Raw genomic sequence first — 20,457 nt, 5'->3', positions numbered from 1 at the left:
TTTGTAGAATTTTTGAAAAATGTTAGCAAAACTGTATATGAATTTTAAAGTTAAAATGACCAAAATATGCACAAACCAATGAAAAGTAAACTAGGGAAAGTATTGTTAGGCTTTCTCTGTGTGTACTTTTTAGTTATTTGAAAGGGATTCATGTGTAAATGATCCCAAGGAATGCAGGATAAAATGTGCAGCCACATGGTTGCAGTGCTTGGCAATAGTCTTGCCTCTCAACCCATTTATCTTGCTTGTTTATTTATTTATGAAAAATGTGGATGAGGCAATGGCTAGCATTAACTATTCTATGTAAGCAAAATGATTTCACTGCCAAATGCAAACATTAGGAGACTGCCTTTTTTATTGGTGCAGTTACAGCATCTAGAGGGAGATCTGCCCGAGAGCTACTCAATTAGAATCTTTCTAGCATGCACTCGAAGGAAAATGAGTGTGAATGGATAGGATAACACACTTGATATTTTGAAATAAATGATATTTGTTTGAAAAGATAGTAAACCAGGCTCACCTGTTCCCTTAGTTTTGGGGGGGGAGGTTGGTGTACGTGTGTGCGTGCACGCATGCAGGGTGGGTAGCCTAGAGGAATGTCTGACTGTCTGTAGGGGGCCCTACACATTGCCTAACAGTGGGGATGAATCAGTGTTCTCAGAAATTAGCCCTTAGGCATCATAAGACTCTCTCCTTTCCCTTCCCACTGTTTGACCAGAAACAAAGCTGCTGCTAACCTGAGCAGTATGCAGTAGCAGCTTTTAATCCAATTTTTTAGGAAAGCCCATAGTTTCCAGCAATAACATTGATGATGCTGACATGCCTATATCTGTACAACAGTATAACATATCTTTCTAGTGAGGTGAGAATTTTAGTTCTGTTCTTTGTTTTAAAAGATTGTGCACATTTTCTTTCTCTTGTGGATAAGGGGTTATCTTGTGGTAATGGATGACTATATTTTTGTGTATGTCCATATCTATATCATAGCTATATCATCTATGTCTGTACATGACAAATAGAAGATATTATGTATACATCTTTCTAAAAATGAAAGGATAAACTTGAACACCCTTTGGAGGTCTTTTTCATTATTTTATGATCTCAAACCTATTTTTTCTGAGAAGAGAGGTAAAATCTTTTTGTTTAGAATATATGTAGTCAGTATCCTCACAAAAGCTTTACAAGTATATCTATGGAATTTGATAGATCATAGTATTTTACTAGTGTATGGCATGTTTATTATCATGTTTGGGAATAAGTTTTAGCATTTTGATTTTTATCTTTATAGGTGAAGATTATAGCATAGCTTCATCAGATGTGGTCTTGCTAGAAGGGGAAACCAGTAAATCTGTGCCAATATATATCATTAATGACATCTACCCTGAACTGGAAGAATCTTTTCTTGTGCAGTTGCTGAATGAAACGACAGGAGGAGCCAAACTAGGGGCATTAACAGAGGCGATCATCATTATTGAGGCCTCTGATGACCCCTATGGATTATTTGGTAACCAAACTAGTTTGTGTCTTTAACTTGTCGATATAGATCATACATTTCTTCATTTTTAGAGACTTAGAATTAATTTGATCACGTTTCCCTTTTTAACCGGCTGTTACCGATATATGGGATATCTATGCACCCTCCCTAGCAGTGGTTAGTGGTTATTAAAAAAAGAAATCAACGTCTTAGCATAAATACGGAAGGGACAAACTTTTAGGCTTGTAAGTCAGATCTGGCTTCTAGATGTGTTTTGTGAATCTTAGACAATTCTTTCAAAAATTTAGTTTACATCAATTTACACAAAAATCTGGATTTCTGGGCTTTCTTGATTAGCAGGAAATCTGGGAACATTGAACCTGCATAGCATCAGTCGTGGGAGCAAAATAGCAGCAGACTCTTTGGACCAGGCTTGCACTGTGCAGTTAGCTACAGAACTCACTAGACCCACTTCCCCCATGACTGCTACATGCCTGACTGCTGTAGAATATAGAATGCCTGATTCTCAGTTTGTGATTTCTGCTTCTGTCATAATGAATAATAATGTGGAAATTTTGGCAGGCCTGACCGTTTATCACAGCATGTTACTCTGATTTTGGGGGACTTAGCTATTTATATTTAGACTGCATAAGGGAAAAAACAATCCGCTATTTTGTATTTGAAATTAACTTTGTTCTGCCCTTCAGGTTTTCAGATTACTAAACTTATTGTAGAGGAACCTGAGTTTAACTCAGTGAAGGTAAACCTGCCAGTAATTCGAAATTCTGGGACACTCGGCAATGTTACTGTTCAGTGGGTCGCCACCATTAATGGACAGCTTGCTACTGGTGACCTGCGAGTTGTCTCAGGTAATGTGACCTTTGCCCCTGGGGAAACCATTCAAACCTTGTTGTTAGAGGTCCTGGCTGACGACGTTCCGGAGATTGAAGAGGTGAGAGGAATGGCCTAGTATAGAATGACACTGTAAATCATACCTTGTCTTATAGTGACTAGAACAGATGGTTGTTGTTGTGGCATTTATAGAGAATGTCAAGTTAATTATTTCTGCAAGAACTTTCAGAATATGGTAGTGTAAAAGTGATTTTTACAGATAAACAAAAACAAGAATATTCTAGAAAAAGTTCTGGTCCATATCGCAGCTCACGAGTGTTAATTTTTTGTATAGTTACGTTGTATTTCCCCACATTTTCGTTAAATGATTAAATCTATATCTTTAGATATTTAACATGTATATTTATACATTTTTTCCATATGAACTCTTCATTTGTTTGTATCCAGACTCCCTCTTAGCGTGAGTGTGGGCCAGTCGATCTTAATTAAATTTAGATTTTGATTTTCTACTTATTCACTTACTTATTCTTCAGTAGTTTTGAAAATTTACTATATGACAAATACCATGCTAGACATACCTGCCTGATACTTATTTTTCATGGTAAAGAAGCCAGGTGGCAAATAAAAATAGTCTCAACAGGAAAGTTGATTCATTACTAACATATATTAACTGAAGATAATTTTACATTATGAAATTCAAGTATTATGAAAACCTAGGTGTCATTAAGTTACTTTTAATAGCATTTATGCTTTAATAATATCAGATTTTCATAGAAGGGAAGTCCATAACATTTCATTTGAATGTTAATTGTGTTTTTCAGTTCTAAAATATTAGATATTAGTTAATAGATATAAAACATTTCTCTTTCCTTCTCTCTAAATTTAGGTGGCATTATGATATGATGTCTTTTGTTTTAAATTTTGTCAGAGAATTTCCATTTAAGATAATGTGGGAAATAAAGCATAATAGATTAGCTACTTAGGAAACATACATGCAATATTTTCCCTAAATAAAAAAATGTATAGAATGGACATAAAAATGTATCATTGAAATGGTAACTATAAATAAAGATCTTAAAATTGATTTTATAAGATTATATACCTAAATATTAAGGAATTTAAATGACCTGTTTGTTATGTATAATTGTGCTTCACTATTAAAAGTCAGTAATGTATTATTCTGTTACATGTTGGATTTGTAAATGTAATGGGGGAGTTCCTTTGAGTCCTTTCATATTACATTATATTTTGTCCTTGTCTTTGTATGGATTATATGTTTGATTGTCCCCCACCTGCATCATTGTTATTTTAATTTCAGAACTGGGATTTTGTTAAGGAAATTTTCACTGTATTTTTAGGTTATCCAAGTACAACTAACTGATGCCTCTGGTGGAGGTACTATTGGGTTAGATCGAGTGGCAAATATTGTTATTCCTGCCAATGATAATCCTTATGGTACAGTAGCCTTTGTTCAGTCGGTTTATCGCGTTCAAGAGCCTCTGGAGCGAAGTTCCTGTGCTAACATAACTGTTAGGCGAAGGTATATGAAATAATGGCTTGCATCTGTGGGGGGATGGGTATTGTGGGTAGTGGGAAATGACCTCTTGTGCAATTAAATAATTTAGGTTTGGTGGTGGTTATATAATGTAAATTCTTTTATAGGTTTGGTAATTTGTTAATTGAATTATGCCTATTAATATGAAGAGCCCAATATATTTATCATACCTATTATTAGTGAAATAGATTAAATAGATTATACATCATCGGGCTTTCTAACCGCAGAAAATTATTGCTTTAGTCTATGATTTGTTTGAATTAGAACTTAAATACAACTAGCTTCCAAATTAAAGAATATTCAAACGCTGTATGATGTGGGAGGTTTTCAGGTTGTTTTTTCTCCATGAGTGTGTGAGGCAGTGTAAAGTTCACTGAACTCCTTCAGAAATAGAAAATAAGGGGTCTTGGGAATTTGTGGCAAGTAATTACATTTTCTTAAAATGCACTCATGCTATTATCATTATTACCTTGTTTCAGTGAAATCTGGTAATGGAAATTCATTTTCTAATTCTGTTTGATAATTGTGGAATGGATATAATTTGCATATCTTGCAGGGTATCTTTATAGCTTTGTTAAGAATAACTATTGCTTAATTGAAAACTAGCAAGATTCCCTTGCATGAGAAAATAAAATGTTGAAAGACAAATATAATTAAGAAACATGGTTGTGTTTGTACTTTTACTTTATATACTTAAAAAAAAGTGAAAACTGCAGTCAGTATTTTCCTTTTCTATGTAACCCACAGATTGCTTTGAGTGCTTAACCTGTCTTTTAATTGTCACTCCACGTTTTAGCGGAGGGCACTTTGGTCGGCTGTTGTTGTTCTACAGTACTTCTGATATTGATGCAGTGGCTCTTGCAGTCGAGGAAGGTCAAGATTTACTGTCCTACTATGAATCGCCAATTCAAGGGGTGCCTGACCCGCTGTGGAGAACTTGGGTGAATGTCTCTGCCATGAAGGAACCCCAGTATACCTGTGCCACTTTGTGTCTCAAAGAACACGCGTGCTCAGCGTTCTCTTTTTTCAGTGCTTCTGAGGGCCCTCAGTGTTTTTGGATGACATCGTGGATCAGTCCAGTGGTTAACAACTCAGACTCCTGGACCTACAGGAAAAACATGACCAGGGTAGCGTCTCTGTTTAGTGGTCAGGCTGTGGCTGAGAGTGACTATGAGCCTGTGACAAGGCAATGGGCCATAATGCTGGAGGGTGATGAATTTGCAAATCTCACAGTTTCTATTCTTCCCGATGATTTCCCAGAGATGGATGAGAGTTTTCTAATTTCTCTCCTTGAAGTTCACCTCATGAACATCACAGCCAGTTTTAAAAACCAACCAACCATAGGACAGCCAAATACTTCTACAGTTGTCATAGCATTAAATGGTGATGCCTTTGGAGTGTTCGTGATCTATAGTATTAGTCCCAATACCTCTGAAGATGGCTTATATGTCGAAGTTCAGGAGCAGCCCCAAACCACAGTGGAGCTGATGATCCACAGGACGGGGAGCAGCTTAGGTCAGGTGACAGTCGAATGGCGTGTTGTTGGTGGAACTGCTACTGAAGGTTTAGATTTTATAGGTGCTGGAGATACTCTGACTTTTGCTGAAGGTAAGTGATGGTTCTAAATGGATTTTAGTTTCCCCTGGCAAAGTCATCGTAGTTAATTTTTATGATAATGTTCATCATAAGAATTCTTACTGTGTAGATTCTTCTTTTTTTTTTTTAGTATTTTATTTATTTATTTGACAGAGACACAGCGAGAGAGGGAACACAAGCAGGGGGAGTAGGAGAGGGAGAATCAGGCTTCCCGCTGAGCAGGGAGCCCGATGCGGGGCTCGATCCCAGGATCCTGGGATCATGACCTGAGCTGAAGGCAGACGCTTAACCGACTGAGCCACCCAGGCACCCCTGGATTCTTGCTAATATATACAAGTGCAGTATGGTTTAAAAAAGAAGTTATTAGTTAGCTTGTTAATTGTTGACGCTTGACATACATAGGCTGATGTGTATCTTTTTTAGTTTATTAAAAAGAGAAGGTTTTCAAGGAATGTGTGGGTTTTATTCCTTTATAGTGTTGGCAATGCCTATAAGGAAACAGAGGCAACTCAAGGCAAATTTTAATTTTGTAAGGGAAATTACCCAAGTTCATACTATTTATACTTACAAATTATTTTCATTGAAGATTTATCCTGATTTGTCTAGTATATGTAAAAAAGCTTCCCAGTTAATACTCAGTTTCCTAGCTACTGATATGTCTTACCCATGAGAATCTTCAATGAAAATAATTTGTAAGTATAAGTAGTATGAACTTTGATGATTTCATTCATATTAAATTAAGTCTAGGGATAGATCAATTTATAATAATGTTCTTGGGCTTGAATGGGATAACTCCTGTAAATTTTCATGAATAATATAGTGATAGATAACTTGGCCCACAGATTAAAATTAGGGTCAGATTCACTGATTCTTTTTCAGGACTGGTTGAATCATCTAATATTTGGAAGTTTGGAAAGTTCATTTGTTTAAAATAATTATCTTTGGGTGGGGGAAAGTTATCTTTATTAAGATCATTGCTCAAATCCTGATTTGGGCAATTATGGATTCCATATGGTTTTTAGCATAGTGTTTTTCTTATTAAAAAAAAATGTATACTTATAAAAACTTCATGATATCCCAAAAAATGAAGGAAGTGAGTGTTATTCACATCTTTTTTTGTTCAACTTTTTAGCGTATACTATTTTGGGAAACAGTAATTGGGGGTCATGATCATGATTCGTGTGTAGTATACTTTTTGAAATGTCTAATAAGCATTATGTTTTAGAGTAAATTTTAAAAATAGTATATCACATTTCTATAATGGTTATTTCCTAGTAAATGATTTTGGTAATGATGGAATATGATATGCTTGGTGGAGCTGGCGGTACAGGTTGGTATTTGGTAACATTTCTCCTTATTTCAAAGGAAATAATGAAAATTTAATGAGGATGACTGGAGATGAAAATTTAAAGTTAGATTTTCCAGCAGCTTTAGTAACTACAAAGAAAGTTTTCATATAAAGTAATACCATTATAAAAATTAGTGTTACCTTAAATTGTAACTTTAGCATCACAAAAATAGATTATATTTAATAGCTAACCTAGATTCTTATATATCTATAGTCTCTTGAGACAGTCTTGATACTTTGAATTGATGAAATGCAGCAGGGTCATGAGAGAACATGCATTCATATCCCCTTTCTCCTTTTTCCCACTTTTTCTCATCTCACCCTTTTGTCCTCTTTCCAAAAAGTGGCAAAGAATTAGGTGGAGGCTAATAGGCTGAACTGCAGAAGCCCTGTTGGGTTTAGGGGTGTTCACTGCTGTTCTATGTACTAGTGGGGTCCTAGACCAAATTAAAAAGTAGAATTCTTGAGCCTTGTCACTGTTGCTCATCCCTTTGAATTCCTCTTCTGCCTCCTTCCTTCATTTGCCCACATCCTGGAAACTGGTATTTGATTCATCTAGTTGTCCAAAGACTCATCTCATTCAGGCCGGTTCTTTCACTCAGAATTTGCCATTCCCTTCCTGTTTGCCATTTTGACCACCATCCCCTAAGTGTTCCTGGTCTTTCAGGGAGGTATTGGCTTGATTACCTGAAAAAAATTATTCACGGGAATGCCAGAATGAGAATGAGACTCCATTCACCAAGAGAGAGAGCTGTTTCTCAACCGAACATACCTTAGAAGTCCTTTCCCTAGCTGTGTCATTTTTCTAGGCTAAAGACCAGGAATAAAACTATGATTCTTTTCAATAATTCTACCCTTTAAATTTTTGCATAATTCAAAATGCCCTTCACAATCTGTCCATATTATAAAATTTACAGTGTTTTATATGTGAAAGGATATACAGATTAACATAGAGCATTTGCTTGTAGTTACACTAATATTGCTCATGATATTCATTTACATATTTTTACTTAACTTTTTATTATTTTTATTTTTTTTTAAGATTTTATTTATTTATTTGACAGAGGGAGACACAGTGAGAGAGGGAACACAAGCAGGGGGAGTGGGAGAGGGAGAAGCAGGCTTCCCGCCGAGCAGGGAGCCTTATGCGGGGCTTGATTCCAGGACCCTGGGATTGTGACCTGAGCTAAAGGCAGATGCTTAACAACTGAGCCACCCAGGCGCCCCTTTACTTAACTTTTTAAAGTGGAAGTAATTTTGGGCCTTTGTGGATTCTCTATGTTGGTGATTTTGTTACTTTGGTTTTTATTCCATTAATTTTTTTTTATAGGTGAAACCAAAAAGACAGCTATCTTAGCCATTTTGGATGATTCCGAGCCAGAGGATGATGAAAGCATCATAGTTAGTCTGGTGTACACCAAAGGGGGAAGTAGAATTTTGCCCAGCTCCGACACCGTTAGAGTGAACATTTTGGCCAATGACAACGTGGCGGGAATTGTTAGCTTTCAGACAGCTTCCAGATCTGTCATAGGTCACGAAGGTGGGTTCCTTTTTTTGTTCAGCATATTCATTCTCTTTTCTATAGAGATCATTTTTTGCTTATTCTTTTAAAGTTTCCAATTTTTTTTTTATATACTTTTATCATTGTGTAGAGCTGTGTATGTTAGTATGCCTGGAACTTAGCTGGGAAAGGGGTCTGTCATGAACTGTTTAAGTACTTAGGAGCCTTGCAGATTCTAGCTTGCTTCCTCCATTGGTGTGGTTTTAGGAACTTAGTCAAATTTGGGATGCTCAGCTTTCTCATTTGTTAAATGACAAGCAATATTACTTACTTCATAGATTTCTTAGTGAGGATTAATGAGTTAATGAATGTAAAGTGCTTATCACAGTTCCTAGCAAGTTTATATGTACTTAGTGGTAGTTGTTGATATTAAACAATAGAACATTGGCTTCTTGTTCAAAACAAGTAGTAGTTTGTAGTTAGAGAATATTTTACCCTGTATTTTATATTGTGTGGATATGTTTTATGAATGAAGTGCCAAACTAGAAAAAAATTAGAAAATGTCCATTTTTTTCTTAAAAAATAAAAATTTTCTTGAATCTTAACATTTTACATCATATGTAGGATTTTGCATGTACAGGTTAATTTTTGCTTCAAACATTTTAGCAGTGTTTTTTTGTCTTTGAATAAGTCTGTTTGAGATAAAACTGGTATTTAGTAGCCTGTGTTTCACTATAGTCTGTGTTTAGAAATAAGAATAACCATACCTCAGAAAGAGAAGAAACAAAAAGGATATAGATCATGTATTTGGACTTCTATTTTACAGATGAGAAAACTGTGTTTAGCAAGAAAAAGAGAAATAGAATTCTATAGAATTCTATACACAGAGAGATTAGGTGACTTGACAAGGTCATCCAGCTCATTAGTTGCTGTGCTTGAAGCTAAATATGTTTTAGTGTGCATTACCTTGTACTTCACTGTACTCCCAACTTGTGAGTTTATTTAACTTACCAATGCAAATGTCTGGGCTATTTTCCAACACTCTTTCTTTTTATCAGTGGTTCAGAATCTCATGTTGTCACAGCAATAGTGAGTAAAAACGACTAACATGTTGCTCTAAGTCCAATCTAAAGACAGATCAGCAACTTTAAAAAAATTATTTGTAATATAAGTAGAAGTCACTGTAGAAGTTAATGTTAATAATAATGACAACAACAATAACATTTGTTAAGTGTTTTCTGTATGCCAGACATTTCACATCCATTATTACACTTAATTTGAACAACAGTCCTATAAAGTGGGTATAATGGTATACATCTCATATTCTCATAAGGAGAGTGAACTTCTGAGAAATTAAGTAGCACACAGTTGTTCATAGTGGAGCTTAACCAAAGCCCACTATGTCCAAAGTCCATAATATAAGGAAATTTGTGAGAAGAACTTATGTTTTGCTTGAACTTAATCTGCTGTAGAACTCGACATTGCAGGAACTTTTGGCAAATATTTCAAGTGACTTGAGTTGGAAGAATAATGACTTGGAGTAACAATGTTTGTGTGAGAGAAGCAAACTAATGAGAAAACCTGACTCTATCTCATGTTAGAGGTGGAAATTAGGTTTTTAGAGATAATAGTTGAACTCAGGAGAATTAATAGGATCTTTGTGGATAGAGGAAGAAAAGCAAGGTGTCAAAGATGGAGCTGTGTGGAACATAAGGCTAAGGTGCTGGGAAAGGAAAAAGACCTTTTTGGAGAGAGAGAAGGCTCTGCCAGAGGTGGGAAGAGACCAAGATAAGAGTGTGTTTTCATTAATTATCGGAAAGAAAGGAATCACTGTGTCTCATGCTAACATGGGCAACCAGTGAGATTAGATTCCCAAATGGGCTGGAGGAGACAGTGGTAACTATAGAGGATTTTAAAGAATTTGGGATGGGAAGCAAGTATCTAAGAATGTAGAGGTCTTTGGGCAGTGCTCCTCAAAGTAGGGTCCTCAAGTCATTGCCCATCCACAGAGTGTTTGCTACCGATTTGTGGCAAGATAAGTTTAGAAGTTCAAATAAGCCTTTCTAGAAATTTTTATAACATTTTTATTTTGCTGATATTCAAAAGCATTGTTTATGGGCTTATAATTTGTTTGTCTGTATTTTTTTTTTTTTTTTGCAAAGAGGAAAAAGATTAGTAATTAAAGTAAATGGCCTAAATGTGTTATTGGTAAAAAAAAATGTGCATTATCTTATTACTCTATGAGCATGGGTTTGGTACCATAAATAAAACACTGAATTGCTTTTATTGCTTGCATGTGTGCTCCCTAGATTTTTCATATTTTCTAAATAAAAATTGGGGTGAATTTTTATTCCTTTTCTTACTTTCCTGTACCTTTATTCCTAAGTTTTTTCCTAGAGTCTAAATTTTCTTTTTTCAAAAACATTATGTTGAACCTCAATGATTCAGAATTTTGTGTGTATTTTTTATGTTACTACAAGCTTGCACAGAGAAATATGTACCAAGCATATTTGTTTACCAAAGTGAATTAATGAAAACTTCATGGTGATTCTTCAAGATAACTGCTAAACAAACATGGTAAAAAAAAAATTATGCCATGTAGTCTTAAACAATGTTAACACTGCTTTTGGCCTAGTGTTGGTGTTTCATTTATGTGGTTAGATTTAAAATGTGGACCATGCTGAACTTCTGGCTCTAGAATACATTTTCCGTTCATGGGGAGGAATTGCCTTAGTGTTTAACAATGTACTGAATTCTGTAGAATTCTATTTCTCTTTTTTGTGCTAAAACAATTGGACAGATGCCCAGTGGTAAATATTACTTTCTTTCAAATGGAATAGGAAAATTTAAAAATATGGGACAATAGATTTTTACTGTGGTTGAAAACTATGTATAAATGTGCCCTTTATAAATCCATGTTAGATGTTTCACTCAGTCATCCAACTCAGCAACATCATAATCATCATGTCATAGACAATGGATTTAAAAATTTGCCCTTTTAACAGAGACAGTTTGAATCCTTTTTAGGCAAAAACTTGAACAAGAAATGCATTTCTTTTTAAAAATACAGAGCTGCTATATTAGAAACACTCAACTTTTTTCTTAATTATTTATATTGATAGTTTGTGTTGCACACTATTCATGTCCCTATAATTAGTTTAAATCATTTTCTGTCTATTGTAGAGGGCAGTTAATTTGGATGGCGCATGTATAGCGTGCATACATGTATCTACTAAAATATATTTTCTGTGTTTTAATTTTCCATTATTATTACACACAGTGTAGTTGATGTTTGTCTTTTAGAAAAATTCTTGGTTTGTTTTGGGAACAAGTAGACAAAATACTCAGGGTTATTAAAATACATTTTATGTTTATATTTCTTAATCTGCATTAGGCTAGGCCTAGACTCTATATGATAGATCATCTGTTTTAGAGTAAAAGTCCAACTTTTAGTGGACTCTGGATTTTATATGAAGATGGTCTTCTGGGTATGTTGTCAGACTCTTCTGTAGGTAAGGGCCCTATTTAGGCTTTCATCCTAGGCAAACGCAAGAAGATAGTGTAGCACCTAGTAAAATATTTATATGAAAATTATAACCTACCCTCTGTAGGATGTTCCTTTTATCCTTTCCTTTATATTTAAAAGACTAAGCACTTGTTTCTCAGTTTTCCTTTTTCCTTTTTCTCAGTTTCTCCTTTTCTACAACTGTTTTTTGACTCCTCATCCAGGTAACTTTCTGGTAATTTTTCCCAGGAGACATTTTAAATGGATCTGGTTCCTGAGAGTCTTCCTTAACGAGGAAAGTCACTACCTCCATTTTGGTTATTTATTAGGAAAATTTTCACACTGTTCATGCTTTTTTCACATGATTTGCAGTAGGCTTGGCTTACAAGATTGTATTTAAGGAGTACTTTCTTTACATTTTATTTATGTGTGCATTTGTGTGTGTGTGTACGTCCTATTTCAAATTGTGTTTCTTGCAATATTTTCTTGCAGGTTACTTGCATGGTAACTTGTTAAATTTTTAAAGATGATATTGACTTTGAGGTATTAGACTTTGAGGATTTTACATGTAGTAAGTTTGTAGGAGGATTTTACTTTTTTTCTCTCCTTAGCATTTCATTTTTATTTTCACCTTTTAATTGTATATTATTCCCAAATCTCCATGTACAATCTTGCAACCATTTTTTATTATTATGGTTATAGGTTCCCCTTCAACATGGATCTTTACTGACCTATGATTTGTTTTCTTGCCACTTGCATTCATAATGCATTTTTAGCACTTGATCAAACTTCTGTAATTTTCTTCTTGAAGTATTACTAAGTTTTGTGACTTAAAAAAATTTGAAAAACCATGACTCTTTAAACCTTTTTAAACCTGTGTCACCAGACCACACTATAGGTGAAAGTGCTTAATTCCTCCAAGGCTCTCTTTATGTCTCTCAGGAATAAACTCTTTGTTTAATACAAAGCTGCCCTATGAGAAATTCTGCAAGGTGTACAATAGAGGAACTCTAGGATTTCATAGTCGTGCCTCTGTTTGTTCATATGAATTATACAAGTAACACAAATTTTGGCAATTATGGCTGATTGTACAGGCTTTTAGTCACCCTGAGACAATCTGATTTCTAACTAGCAGTCCCTATATGGTAAAAAAAAAAAAAAATCCAAGACATAGTCTACTACTGTAATGGTGATTAATTTTTTTTGTAATGAAACACTTAAAAATGTATACATTGAAGTGTCTGAGGAAATGTTATTTAAAAGTCTTTCTGATGCTTTGCCTTCTTATGTTTTCCACTTCCAAAATAATTCATTGCACTAAAGTTACGTGTGCTAAAATTTAGTATGAAAATTTTAGTGTGTTGGCACTACTTGGCATCGTGTAAGACTTTTGAATTGAGTGTATTTTCAGCAAGCTACGTGGCCATCAGCAATACTCCCTAGGAACTTACTTTCCACTTTCAGCGGTTTAAAAGAAATGATTGTCATGATTTTCTTCAATTTTACAAAGTATTATGTGAGGAGAAAAACCAGGAATGAAAAGTATAAAGTGTCTAAAATACCTCAATTACCCAGGAAGGAAAACTGTAACTTTGGTGAAGTTACAGAGGCTCACGTACAAATTTGACAACTTTCCTTTGTATTTCTTTTTATAAAACAAAATCATTGATGGTATATGTAAGTTACAATTTAAAGAAATGTGATTTTCAGGTATTTGCAAGCATTTTTATGCATGCATTGTGTAAAATCACATTGCATATCAGTGTAAGGAATTTGTGTCCTTTTGAGAAGTGAAAGAAGAATTTACTTGTGCTATTACTAGTTTTGACCATAAGGACTTTATTATTTTCTTTAATTTACAGAACATTTATGTTCTGATGCATGTTTTGGAGTGTATAAAAGTTTGTGTTTCCCATTTTAGCATGTGCTTTTGGTAAATTTTACATATTGAACTTGCTGAAGTTCTACTAAATGAAAGTATTTAAAAGTGGGATCCCTGTGTTAATAAACAATAAGCATGTATAAAGCTTCTGGAAAGTCCAAAACAGAACAGCCTTGTAATGTTCTTGGAAAAGGTGCTGTAATAGTTGCATGTTTGGGATTTGGGTTTTGTTGAATTCAAATGTTGTTTATTTTCCATTAAACATTTATCAATCTGTACATTTCATTTGCAGGAGAAATTTTGCAATTCCATGTGGTAAGAACACCCCCTGGTCGAGGAAATGTTTCTGTTAGCTGGAAAATTATTGGGCAAAATCTAGAACTCAATTTTGCTAACTCTACTGGACAACTCTTTTTTCCTGAGGTAATACCACAAAGAAAAGATTTAACACAAATATGTAGAGAAGACAGTATATTTTGAAGAAAATGGGAAAACTCTGTGTAAAACAACATTTAACAGAGAGTGATGGGAGAGCTTGCTCAGAAAGCTAGAGGAAGAACATTACTCAGAGAAGTTCTAAGACTTAAAAAGTGGGTTTTTTTTTTCTCCTATGTACATGGCAGATCTTCTTGAAGGAAACAGCAAATGTCAACTTTGTATTTGAGCCAAGTTCTCTTGCTTCTCTCCTGGCCTCCCACTTTTGGTGTCCACTGTGTCGTTCCAAACATGATGGGTAGTGCTTGTCCTTCTCTCTTAACTCCTCACTGTCTTGAAACTTTACATGCAAGAGGATAGCAAATATAGCTCTAAAAACAAATATCTTTTTATGTCCTGTTCACACTATATTTTTGAGGTGCCATTTAGAAGCTCTTTCTGATAGTTTGAAAGAAGGCAATTGGTGGGAAATAACTTTATAAAAGCATTTCTTGGATAGGAAATCAGTACCATTTAATCCATCTTCATCTCCTTTCCACACTCACTCAATATGAATTCTTGTTTGATAATGCATTCCATATTCTTTTTCCTTCTCATTTCCACTCCCTTAATATTAAGCTAACCCCCATGACTCTCTGCCTTGAGTAACTACACGGCCTCCTAGTACCTACTTTTCTGCAACACGGCCTTCTTTTTCACCACTGCCGTAGAAATCCCCCCAATGTATTGCTTTGTCTTAAATTTTCAGTAGTGCTACATCGTATATTGGATAAGATCTACATTCATCAGCTCAGTATTCAAGATCCTCCACAATTAGCCCCTGTCTACTTTATGCCTAGTTTCCCATGAGTCAGTGGTTTTTATTTTTTATTTTTTAAGCCACAGGATGCTTGCTTAAATGTAAATGTATTTGGATGCACAATTTATAAATCTAATAAAAGCAGGAAGTATTTCGTATTCGGTGACAATAGAAGGATGAATTTCTTTCTGTTTCTCATAGGGGTCATTGAATAAGACAGTATTTGTGCATTTGTTGGATGATAACATTCCTGAGGAGAAAGAAGTATACCAAGTCATTCTGTATGATGTCAGGACACAAGGTAATTCAAAATTCAATTTATATTTTTTCTAGTGTATTATTATTTTTGGAAAAAAATAATTCTTGCCATCTCTATATTTAACAACTAGATGCATACTAATTAAAAAGTATTACTCTACTTTTTTTTTTTTAAGATTTTATTTATATATTTGACAGAGAGAGACACAGCGAGAGAGGGAACACAAGCACGGGGAGTGGGAGAGGGAGAAGCAGGCTTCCCGCGGAGCAGGGAGCCCGATGCGGGGCTCGATCCCAGGACTCTGGGATCATGACCTGAGCCGAAGGCAGATGCTTAATGACTGAGCCACCCAGCACCCCTACTTTACTTTTTTTGAAGTGTAACTTTAAATATTGTCTGTCCCATAAAAATGTTAGATCGAAAAATAATCAGCTCCAAATGGGAACACTTCTCTTTGTGGACTCAGGAAAAACCTTTAAAAATTTTCATATTTTCTTATGGAATAAAATACATTTCCAAAGGAGGAATTTTTCTGTGATTAATTTATAGTAGCAGACCAATTTGGATTTGGACCATTTATATAGATAATTCAAATCTAATCACTTTGAGCAAATTATCTGGGTACTTTCTTCAGTGTCTCCTCAATGTCTACAATTCAGACGAGCATTATAGTAAATAATAAAGATAATATGTCAAGTGAAAAATTTTATAATTTACTATCTAGAAAAAGAAAACTAATATGTAGGTTCTGTTTGTCAACCTGAAGATTTCTGTTAGAGTGAATGAAATAGAACACTGTATGGGTACTTCAATATGTTTCAGAGAGTGGATCTAGAAGTTAATGCCAAATCGCTGTTAGATTTCTTGTGATCCCTGGTGTTTTTAGGAGTCCCACCAGCAGGAATTGCTCTGCTTGATGCTCAAGGATATGCAGCTGTCCTGACTGTGGAAGCCAGTGATGAGCCACATGGAGTTTTAAGTTTTGCTCTTTCGTCAAGATTTGTTTTGCTGCAAGAGGCCAACATAACAATTCAGCTTTTCATCAACAGAGAATTTGGATCTCTAGGTTTGTGTTACTCTAGAGTGAATGGGGTTTCTAGGCAGGTTCTTTTTTAATATTCTACTTGTGTGAATGAAAGCCATTGCTAACACAAATCAGAGACAGGAAAAGAAATTTAATATTTGTTAATTCAGAACAGGACTTTATAACTTCTTTATTTTTGAAGTTTATTTATTTATTTATTTTAGTAATCTCTACACCCAGTGTGAGGCTCAAACCCACAATCCCGAGATCAAGAGTCCCAAGCTCTTCTGATAGAGCCAGCCAGGTGCCCCTAACTTCTTTATTTCTGAAAGATTGAAGTAATTATCTATCCCCACAGAAATGCTGTGTAACAATCATAAAATTTCAGCAGTGTATAATAATAGGCTGGCTCTGGGTCTGCTACCATATGTTGGGTTTGGCCAAGGGTGGCCCTACTCCAGATGTCTCTCATTCTTCTCCTGGGATCATTGGAGGCCAAAGAAAGTGAGCAAAAGCATGCCAGGCCTCTTGAGGTCTAGGCTTAGAACTAACACATAATCACTTTTACTTTGTACTCACAGCCAAAACAAGTCACAGCCACACTCCAAGGCGAGAGGCAGTGCAGTATACCGTGCCCACAGTGGGACATCACTGAGCCACTACATGGTAAAGGCCAAGGATATAGGAAGAAGTAAGGAATTGGGGCCAACAGTACAAAGCTACTGCAGGCGTTAGGAAAGTAAAAAGGCTAATGCTATGATATTATTTTAAAAGTTTAAATAATTATAAAATCTTTTATCATCCAATTCAATTAGGAGCCATTAATGTTACATATAGCACAGTTCCTGGAATGCTGAGTCTACAGAACCAAACAGAAGGAAACCTAGCTGAGCCAGGTGTTGACTTTGTCTCGGTAGTTGGGTTTCTGATTTTAGAAGAAGGGGAAACAGCAGCCGCCATCAACATTACCATACTTGAGGTAAAACTCTTTATTTTGCTATTATTATATTAAACCTGAATAGCCACAAAGAAGGTAGAAATTGATGGAATATTCTGGTGCCTTTAAATCAGCTTATTTCTTTTGGTGATTTTTTTTAAAACCACACAGGGGTTTCTGTTCTTGTCTGAATAGGCTGGTCTGCTGTTGTGTATTTTATTATAGAAACAATGGAATATTACTCAGCCATCAGAAAGGATGAATACCCAGCTTTTACATCAACATGGATGGGACTGGAGGAGATTATGCTAAGTGAAATAAGTCAAGCAGAGAAAGTCAATTATCATATGGTTTCACTTATTTGTGGAACATAAGGAATAGCATGGAGGACATTAGGAGAAGGAAGGGAAAAATGAAGGGAAGGAAATCAGAGGGAGAGATGAACCATGAGAGACTGTGGACTCTGAGAAACAAACAGGGTTTTAGAGGGGAGGTAGGGGGATGGGTTAACCTGGTGATGGGTATTAAGGAGGGCACGTACTACATGGAGCACTGGGTGTTATATGAAAACAATGGATCATGGATCACAACATCAAAAACCAATGATGTATTGTATGGTGACTAACATAACATACTAAAATTAAAAAAAAAAAAGAAACATCTTATGATAAAGAGAATTTCCTTAGGGCAGTCCCCTTTAAGATAGGCATTGGCCTGAGAGATTCCGGGGGAGCGTTTTGATTATTCCAAAGGATTCATTGGGCCAGCAAATCCATGTAGGTCAGCATTTTAGTTGTTAAGACTGGTTAAATTAGAGACAGTGAGAAACTCACTAGAGGCTGTTGGCATAAAATGTGATTACGGCCAAACTTAAAGTTATCATTGGTGGCTGAAATTGCATTTTAAATGATTTTTCATATTGTGAAACCTCATACTGTTTCGGGACTCAGTGTTTCAGCTACCTGAATACGTTTCCAAGAGGTTTATGAAAATGGTATGTATGGAGAGGGTAGGAGATGGTATATGTTGTGGGTGGGAGGGAAGAGAATAAATATTGCTTTAGAAAAATGTTCAATTACTATGTATTTTGAGGGTTCTATTTTTGAAAAGCTTTTATTTTCTCAGAGGCTTTTTACTTTTACAAAATTATAAGTAGTGCAAACCATCCACCATATTAGTAACTCTTATTTTTTTGATTACCATTGCATGATGACCGAATACAATAGTATGAGAACTCCAGATCCTGTAAGAGGTAATATTTAGCATATGACATAGAACACACGATTTGATAAATAAAACTTTAAACCAAGTCTTCTTTCAAATATATAATCTATTAATATAACAATGTAAATAAATGGACTATTTCTTAGACATGATAGTTTTTAAAACAGAAACTATGTAGCCAACCCTTCTTTTCTTTCCAGAGTCTAGTTTTATGAACACAGGGTTTCCACTTTCCCTTTTTTTCTCCTTAGGTCTTTGTAGCCTTTTCTGTTCCTTGAGTAGCATGAGATTAAGAGACTGCAGGCCTATATATACAGAAATCAGTGAGGTCTGGGTTGGCGGGGGGGGGGGGGGGTGGGGGGGGGGGGGGGGGGGGTTGCATGAGAGTGAGGAGCAGTGGGGATGGGTGGGGGACTGTCCCTTTTACATCCCTGATTCTGTAACTTCCTTTGGTGTATATATTATAGAAGATAGTTTAGAGACTGTTTCCTATTTTTTCACATGGAAATACATCTCCATTAAATAAAATGAATAAAGGGGCACCTGGGTGGCTCAGTCGGTTAAGCATCTGCCTTCGGCTCGGGTCATGATCTCAGGGTCCTGCGATCGAGTCCTGAGTCGGGCTCATGCTCAGCGGGAAGCCTGCTTCTCCCTCTCCCACTCCCCCTCCTTGTTCTCTCTCTCTCTCTCTCTCTCTCTCTCTTTCAAATAAAGAAATAAAATCTTTAAAAAATAAAATAAAGTAAAATGAATAAAATAAAATGTATGTACTGACATTATACACACACGCATATACACACACACACATTGGGTTTTTATGTAAATATTGTTGGCTGTCTGGTCACAATTGATATGGGTTTTGCTAGTCCTCAAGTTTTGAACACCTGCCTTATTTTCAGTGCTGCTTTGGGCCCTAGTGATTAATAGTAATTGTGTATTAAAATTAACCATCACAAATAGCTATCACTTTTTTAAAAAGATTTTATTTATTTATTTGAGAGAGACAGAGAATGAGAGAGAGAGAGAGAACAATCAAGGGGAAGGGCAGAGGGAGAGGGATAAGCAACTTCCCCTGCTGAGCGGGAGGCCTGCCACAGGGCTCGATCCCAGGACGCTGAGATCATGACCTAGCTGAAGGCAGACGCTCCACCAACTGAGCCACCCAGGCGCCCCTAGCTATCCATTTTAAGGACTCTTTCTAGGCCAGGTGCTGCATACTTATTATTTTTAATCATTATTATAATTCCCAAAGTAGCTATTATTTCCTCCATTATAAAGATGGGGGAAGTGAGGCCTTTAAGTTGAAGTAACTCACTTAAAGTTACAAAATTTGGTGTTAGGTCTTCTTGACTGCGAAGCCTGTATTTTTTTCATGGTATTCTATTCCACATTCCAATCATTGGATAGTAAGGTAATTTAAAATCTTTTGCTCCCTTTATATTTAAAATAGATTAGTGTATTTATGTGATTGGTTTATATACTGTGTTAGTCTAGGAAAAAATGATATATTAGCAGTTTTATGTGGTTCCACCTAATAACTTACCATACAGCCAGGTGTAAGTTTATACTTTTAATGTCAGATTTATTGAAGTATAATTAACAAATACTGCATGGTGTCACTTATATGTAGAATCTAAGAAATACATAAAATGGTAAGATATTTAAAATGTATATTGTGGTGGTGATTTGATATATGTATACATTGTGAAAGGGATTCCCCCTGTCTGTTTAACTGACACATTCATCACCTCACATATGTATCTTTTTGTGTGTGTGAAAATATTTAAGTTCTATTCTCCTAGCAAATTTCAATTATATAATACAGTGTTGTCAACTCTTGTCACTATGTTTTACATGAGATCCTCAGACCTTATTTATCTTATAGCTGAATTTGTACTCTTTTACCAACCCTTCCTTGTTCCCCCTCCCCCCAGTCCCTGGCCCTGGCAACCAGTTTTCTACTCTCTGTTTTTATGAGTTTTAACTTACTTTTTTTTCTTTTCTTTTCTTTTCTTTTCTTTTCTTTCTTTCTTTCTTTCTTTCTTTCTTTCTTTCTTTCTTTCTTT

At 35.5% G+C, this 20,457-nt stretch overlaps 1 protein-coding gene across 1 annotated transcript in view; it reads left to right on the top strand.

The window, feature by feature from the left end:
* ADGRV1 (adhesion G protein-coupled receptor V1) overlaps nucleotides 1-20,457 on the top strand; it is a 538,587-nt gene that overhangs the window by 129,738 nt on the left and 388,392 nt on the right. The window contains exons 29-37 of the mRNA XM_032403550.1: nucleotides 1,289-1,504; nucleotides 2,182-2,426; nucleotides 3,685-3,866; nucleotides 4,678-5,489; nucleotides 8,156-8,365; nucleotides 14,006-14,136; nucleotides 15,149-15,248; nucleotides 16,093-16,272; nucleotides 17,046-17,209. Coding sequence (XP_032259441.1) covers nucleotides 1,289-1,504; nucleotides 2,182-2,426; nucleotides 3,685-3,866; nucleotides 4,678-5,489; nucleotides 8,156-8,365; nucleotides 14,006-14,136; nucleotides 15,149-15,248; nucleotides 16,093-16,272; nucleotides 17,046-17,209 — 2,240 coding nt within the window. The remainder of the gene's footprint in view (nucleotides 1-1,288; nucleotides 1,505-2,181; nucleotides 2,427-3,684; nucleotides 3,867-4,677; nucleotides 5,490-8,155; nucleotides 8,366-14,005; nucleotides 14,137-15,148; nucleotides 15,249-16,092; nucleotides 16,273-17,045; nucleotides 17,210-20,457) is intronic.

Source organism: Phoca vitulina, unplaced genomic scaffold, assembly GCF_004348235.1.
Source record: "Phoca vitulina isolate PV1807 unplaced genomic scaffold, GSC_HSeal_1.0 scaffold6, whole genome shotgun sequence".
Classification (NCBI taxonomy): Eukaryota; Metazoa; Chordata; class Mammalia; order Carnivora; family Phocidae; genus Phoca; species Phoca vitulina.
The sequence above is the reverse complement of the archived record's forward strand: the minus strand, read 5'-3'. Positions and strand labels throughout refer to the sequence as shown.